Below are 7,443 nucleotides of genomic sequence, written 5' to 3' on the forward strand. Positions count from 1 at the left end.
GGCGTAGAACCACCTTATCTCTATGAACCACCAGATATGGGGAACGACAAGATAATGCAGCCAGTTCTGACACCCTGCGTGCAGAAGTGATAGCCACCAAGAAGGCCACCTTCTGGGACAACGTAGGTAAAGGAATCTCCCTAATATCTTCAAAGGGAGGCTTCTGAAGAACCGACAATACTAGATTAAGATCCAAGGGTGGTAACGGCGCGCGCACTGGCGGAGCCAGATGTCGCACCCCCTGGATGAAATTCCGCACCAAGGAATGAGTAGCCAAAGGTTTCTGAAAGAAGATAGCTAATGCTGAAACCTGACCCTTGATAGTGCTCAAGGCCAGTTTCTGCTCAACCCCTTGTTGCAGAAAAGCTAATATTCGATTAACCGAATAGGAACGTGGGTGGAACCCCAGGGGTTCACACCATGCAATGTAGGACTTCCATGTGCGATGATAAATCTTTCTGGAAGTCGCTTTCCTTGCTTTAACTAGAGTAGGAATAACTGAAGCGGACAATCCCTTGTCCTTCAGTACCTGGGTCTCAATAGCCAGGCCGTTAAAGCCAGCGATCGTAAAGCAGGATGGAAGATCGGTCCCTGAGACAGTAGGTCTTCCCTGAGAGGAAGTCGCCACGGGACGTCCGCCACCAGTCTGACCAAGTCGGCGTACCAGGCTCGACGAGGCCAGTCTGGAGCTACCAGGATTACTGGAATTCCTTCCCCCTCTATTCTGCGAAGAAGTCTTGGCAGTAACCTGAGAGGAGGGAAGGCATACATTAGCTGGTATTGTCCCCACGGGGCGACCAGTGCGTCTGCGGTCTCTGCTAGAGGATCGCGGGAGCGAGCCACAAATCTCCGCACTTTCCTGTTGAATCGAGATGCCAACAGATCCACATCCGGGGTGCCCCAACGTAGGCACAACTGGTGGAAAACTTCTGGATGGAGGGACTATTCCCCCTGATCCAGAGTCTGACGGCTGAGATAATCTGCCTGCCAATTCTCCACCCCCGGAATGAACACCGCAGAGATAGCTGGAACAAACCGTTCTGCCCAGCGAAGAATGCAAGCCACTTCCCTGGCCGCCCGGACACTCTTGGTGCCCCCTTGGTGATTGACATAAGCCACGGCCGTGGCGTTGTCCGACTGGATCCGAACCGGGCTGCCCTGGAGCTGCTCGGTCCAGTGAATCAGACAAAGTCTGATCGCTCTCAGTTCCAATACATTTATCGGTAACCTGGATTCTTCCGGGGACCAAAGTCCCTGGGTGGATAATCGACCGAGAATTCCTCCCCATCCGGATAGACTGGCATTCGTGGTCACAATCGTCCAATATATTGGCAGAAATGACTTCCCCTGGCTGAGCATCGGAGATCGAAGCCACCAGACCAGAGACTCCCTGGTCTGTTCGCTCAATCGGATCCGATTGTCCAGGGATTCCGGATTCCGATTCCATTTGAGAAGAATCTCTTCCTGAAGGATTCGGGTATGGGACTGGGCAAATGGTACTGCTTCGAAGGAAGCCACCATCAACCCCAGAACCCTCATGCAAGTCCGAAGAGAAGGCCAGCTGTTGGATAGTAACAACTGAATTGCTGATTGAATCTTCCGGAGTTTCCCTGCCGGAAGAAATACTCTTGCCCTGGATGTGTCTAGAATTAGACCCAGATATTCGAGCCTCCTGGTGGGGACCAGAAATGACTTTTGCCGGTTCACCAGCCACGCGAATTCCTGTAAAGAGATCATAGTAATCTCTAGGTTTTGTAACAGGGTCTGCGGAGACTCTGCATGAAGCAGAAGATCGTCTAGGTAACCTAGAATCGATATGCCTCGTTGACGCAGTAGTGCCAACATTGGGGCCAACACCTTCGTGAAGACCCGAGGAGCCGTGGCGAGACCGAAAGGTAACGCCGCAAACTGATAATGGTTCTCTTCTACGGAGAAACCGCTGATGTCCTGCGTAAATGGGAATGTGAAGATAGGCATCCTTGATGTCTATGGACGCTAGGAAATCCCCCTGATGCAGGGAGGCCGCTACTGTGCGAATGGACTCCATCCTGAATTTTCTTATGTTGACAAAGGAATTGAGTGCCCTTAAGTCCAGAATTGGACGCACCTTGCCCTCTTTCCTGGGTATTGTAAATAGGTTTGAATAAAACCCTTGAAAACGTTCTGCCCAAGGAACGTGGACCACCACTCCTTGTTGTAGTAAATCCGTGACTGCTCCCCGCAGATCTTCTAAACGATCCGGGGATAGTCGGATATTGGAAGGAAGAATCGCGCCGGTGGAAGAGATCGAAACTCGATCTTGTACCCTGACCTTATGACTTCGCAAACCCATTTGTCCGGGATTCTGGAAAGCCATGGATCCGAGAACCGGCGAAGACGTCCCCCCACCCCAGTTATGGGTGGGGGCGCACCTTCAGGCTTTAGTAGTCTTATCTTCAGGTCTGGAAGAATCTGACTTTTGCTTGCCCGACCAGCGTCCCCTGAAACCTCCCGAAGGAGCTTTGGAGGACTTTGTTTTCTCACCCGTGGGACGAAAAAATTTCTTATGAGCGGAGAAAGAAGGCCCCCGTCTTTGACGAGGTCCTTTACCCTTAGCACTTTGTGGTAAAAAAGTGCTCTTTCCTCCCGTGAGATCCTTGATAATCTCATCTAAGTTGGCTCCGAATAAAGGCTCTCCTAAAAAAGGGAGATTAGCCAATGCTTTTTTGGAACCTTGGTCAGCTGACCAACATTTTAGCCACAGTGTACGCCTGAGAACCACTGCTGAAACTGATGCTCGCGCCAATAATGGAGTGGCGTCTAACGCCGCGTCACAAACAAACTGTAACCCTTGTATCATCTGTTCCAACAAATCTGATACCGCCTGAGGGACATCTTCTAAGTCCCGGCGTAACCACTTGGTCCATTCAGTTACAGTCTGCGAAACCAGCCCAATAGCAATTATTGGTCTGAAAGCTGATCCAATCAAGGAAAACATGGCGCGAGACATAGCTTCTATCTTGCGATCCACCGGATCCTTAAAAGACGGAGCGTCTTCCAATGGAATGACCGCGGCTTTATTTAATCTAGAAATTGGTGAATCCACCACCGGTGGTTCTGTCCATTTCTTAATGAGGGCTTCCTCAAACGGATAACGCCTACTCTAATGCGTTTGGAAATAGCAGAAGTGCGTTTTGGCTGACTCCATTCTTCCTTGATCGGATTACCAAAACATTTGGGCAATGGAAATACTCTCGCCACTTTGATGCGTTTTTTAGTACCAAAGGGAATTTCAGTCTCAGCTACTTCCGACGGTGTAACCTGTAATCTTAAGGTTTCTCGGACAGATACAATTAGTGCGTTTACCAACGCTTCCTCTCGGGCTATGGCTGATGCCGAAACATCCTCCTCACTGTCTGAAGAGACAGTACCCGAGACACAAATCCCAGATGAGGTACCTGCAACTGCAGGAATAGGCTCAGATTCTGAATCCGAAGTTTCAGATAAAATGGGGGTAGGCGGGGGTCGCTTTCTTGCGCCCTGTCCCTGACAAGCCACTTCCACCCGGGATACAAAGGTCTCCATAACTGCTGACAATGACTCAATAGTAAGCGGGGTGCTGGAGGATCCTGCAGACACCTCGAGGGGATCAGGTGGAGATACATGTGTGGCAGGGTCCATGTTAATCCAGGACACTTGCCAGAAAAAACTTTTTTTTTTTTTTTTTTAAATAAAACTTTTTTTTTTTATCTGTATCCCACTAGCACAATAGCGCCCCCCAGTGTACCTGCTTATTGACCCCCACAGAGAGAGAGAGGGACCCCAAAGGCTCACCACCCGATGCAGAGAAGTTTCCTATCAACTGCAGTCAGCGTTTGTCTTGTGCAGACTGGGAAGTACTGTGCTAGGTTTCCCGGTGAAAGATTGTATTAATATGCCTTATGATTTTTCAGATATATATTTCAGTTTATGCCCATCCTGTGATGAAATGTGGGCCCTTGCATTTACATATTAACGAGCTAAGACTGACAACCATTCATCCACCTTGGTCAGCAGACAGCTATGTTTTGCATTTAGACGACATGTAAACACCTGTTCATTCATTCATTCATTCATTGGGACACTTGACAAAGTTAAGTCTGCGCATGGAAATTACGGACACCCCCTAAACACATTTGACAATTGCTTGCATTAACACTTGACAGCTGAGTAGAGGAGGAACAGCCCTTGTCCACAAACACCATCTCAGACACAAAACACCTCACATTGATACAAATGCATGGCAAAAGCAAAGGCCCTTTCATGTATTGTTCTGTCTGATATGTAATTCAATTGATGAACTGTAAAACCGGTTTGGAGCAGTCTTTTCTGCTCAACAAATATGCTTTAAATATGAGCTTCACATGCAATAAAAATTAGTTGTGACTGCACTAGGTTTGAGTGCTGTGTGTCGTCATAACTCCCAGCTGGATGGAGGGTGAATTCATTATCTATTGGGAGGGTAGCAACTGAAGGGCTATAATATCATCGTGATTGCCTCCTGACGAGATTTGAGCTAACACCCGGGTAGAAGGAAGTGGCTCCGCCCCCTGTGTACGCCTTCCGGCGTTCCCAGCTGCTCCTCGAGGTTAGCTGGGCACCTCAAACATGGCCGCCCCCATGCAGGAGACAATAGACTCCAAAAAAATGGCAGCCGGCGTGACCTGCGGACGCTTATGTACCTGGTCTACAGCAAAATGGCGGCGGACTGCCGAAGTAACGTTCTCAGCACAGCAGCCTGCATGCCAAGCTAATGGCGGCTTGTCGGCCTGCGGGAGTCTGACGGTCCACTACAGTCAAGGTAGGCTATACCTCCTATGTATGCTATAATACTGCAGTCAGTTACAAACCAAGCCTGCTGGTTTAGAATGTTAGCTCCCAAACCAAGACCGCTGCCCACCGAGCACATTATCACTGAGGATATGTGAACTTAACATAGGTTACAAGGGGGACTTTAGTGTCAGAAAGAATCCGACCATATATAGAGGGGCCCATATCCCAAAACGCCTCACAGAGAGGAAAGGGAAACATTTACTCACCATACCGAACTGACAGGCACCCTCTCTTCACAGTACCCTCTCCACCGAAGTGGGGGGCTGTCGACCAATCCGGACGCCTTGACTCTCTGGTTCCTGGCGTCCAAGCGAGACGTTTAACTCGCAAGGTCAGTCCCTCCAATGGGACTCTGTCGCGGCCGACCCAGCGCGGAGCTATGGTCTGCACGCGCTCGTAGGCTGAACCGGGGTGACCACTGGATCTCAACATCCAGCCCGTCGCCCGGTCCCGCATACTTACTTGAATGTGTCGCGGCCGACCAAGCATGATGCTCTGGTCTGCGCGCGCTCGTAGGCCGGCTGGGGTGACCACCGCATCTCAACATCCAGCCCGTCGCCCAGATCCGGCGTAATTTGCTTGAAGATCTCACAGGAAAAAAACTGGAGAAACTACCTAAAAAAATATTTTTTCTAAAAAAATCTTGCCAGGACCAAAAAGATCCCAGCAAGGAACTTACTCCTGACTAGACAGAAAAAAACTGACATCCTGTAGCAGAGAGAGGGAGGATATACCCTCTGGGACTGCCCCTAGGGTGGAGCCAGAACGTTTTTCTTTCTGCCTAGTCCTACTCCTGCGGAGGCAGCATAACCCTATTGATGAGAATCAAAGAGGACTACGTCTGTCAATGAGCGACAGAGAAATAGATGTTCCTAAGCTAAGTAGATACCTAACACGTCACCCTTTAAAATTGTACACACTCATGAAATGGGGCCAAATTACGGTACTTAAAAATATCCATAGGCAAAGCTTCAACATTGTATACAGGTTACCGGTTTAGCGTTGGAGGAGATCTAGTGCTAGAACTATTGCTATTGCTCTTGCTCTAATGTTCACGGCGATACCTCACGTGTGCGAACATTGTTTCCATATTCGGGAAAAATCTATTTAAGGGTTTGCTTCTACGCGCAAGAATGAAGGGACTGGGGGCGTTTCATTTTTTTTTTTTTTACACTGTTACTTTTTTTTATTTTTTTTATACTGTTACTTTTTTTTTTGTAATCCCTTTTATTCCTTTTTTTTTTTTTGTAATCCCTTTTATTTCTATCACAGGAAATATAAACATCCCTTGTAAAAGAAATAGGTCATGACAGGTCCACTTTATGAAGACATTTGAGGTCTATAGGACCCCAAATGTCTCCTCGACCCTGGAAAGCAGGAGATGAGGGGAAAAAAAAAAAAAAACATTGATCTCTGCTTTTCAGAAAAAAAAATGTCAGTGTTTACATCTGCCAGAACTGGAAGTGATATCCTGATGTTGCTTCTGGCCTCCCAGGACCACAGAGATGGCTGAGGACCATCTGGTCCATGACTGACTCTAAAGTAACCCAGCAAAACCGTTGTATTGCATACCAGGCACCCTGATCACACATCTGCTCCTGCTGCCTGTAAAAGCAATCCAGCGGCTATATAGCTGCCAGGATGGCTGTTATAAAAAGGAATCGCTGATTGAAAAAAAAATAAAAAATACTGGGGTGATGCATGCAGCATCCCGCTATAACCACTTGAACCTAAGGACATCCAATGGTCGAGAAGTGGTTAATCATTCAATCTTGTTGGAATGTGCACTGTAAATGTTCAAAACCTTACTACACCACAGTGTAGTAATTTAGAAAAATCCAGCAAATTTGATTTAAAAATATTACATTCACATAATCAAAATCATAGCATGGCATAAAATAGTAACATTCGGTCCGTGGTAGATAAACAACTCCATCACACTTCCGGTTTTGGTGATTACATCATGTGGCGCCGCCCTGACGGGTTGTGCCACGTGTCTTCATCAGAGTATCTGATTTTTTGTAGTATAAAAAGTCTTTTTAAACATCTCAGTGTTTAGTTCTGATGAAAACTTTGTTAAAAAACAAATGGCTTATTCCTGCAATTTTAACATGACTTTACAGTGCTGCACAGTTTATTTGGAAAACTTTGAACGAAAGCACTTAGTTGGGAAACCAGATGATACTATATGCTTAAAGGCCTCACATGAAATCAAAACTTGTAAACATTTGTAGATACATTATACAATCTGAGACCTCTCTAAAATAATTAATTTTGTTGACAATTCAACGTAAATGGGTGGAAATGTATCAAAATGAAACCTGAATCCATCAAAGCCAGATATATGGCTTAAAACTTTGTAGTGATTTTTAAACTGAGATAAATTAGAATCATCAAATTCCATTATGATGTGTGAGTAAAGTTTCATAGCTTCTTCATCTGTCCATGTAACATCTTCCCTTTTGTCATACCTTTATGGAAATATAAAAAAAAAAACACTTGTCAATGCATATATTAACACTTATGCTCACATAAATCTACTTCAGATAGTGCTGTACTAAAATAATATTTTTTGTGCAAGAGGAAAAGTTT

The 7,443-nt window shown here is 46.5% G+C and overlaps 1 protein-coding gene across 1 annotated transcript in view; it reads right to left on the reverse strand.

Annotated features, from left to right (window-relative positions):
* Positions 1–6,968: 6,968 nt before the first annotated feature.
* Positions 6,969–7,443, reverse strand: part of ALG12 (ALG12 alpha-1,6-mannosyltransferase) — a 121,733-nt gene continuing 121,258 nt past the window's right edge. The window contains exon 9 of the mRNA XM_082255987.1: positions 6,969–7,322. Coding sequence (XP_082112113.1) covers positions 7,091–7,322 — 232 coding nt within the window. The 3' untranslated portion in view covers positions 6,969–7,090. The remainder of the gene's footprint in view (positions 7,323–7,443) is intronic.

Source organism: Pelophylax lessonae (genome assembly GCF_965119305.1).
Source record: "Pelophylax lessonae genome assembly, chromosome: 4".
NCBI classification, from domain to species: Eukaryota; Metazoa; Chordata; class Amphibia; order Anura; family Ranidae; genus Pelophylax; species Pelophylax lessonae.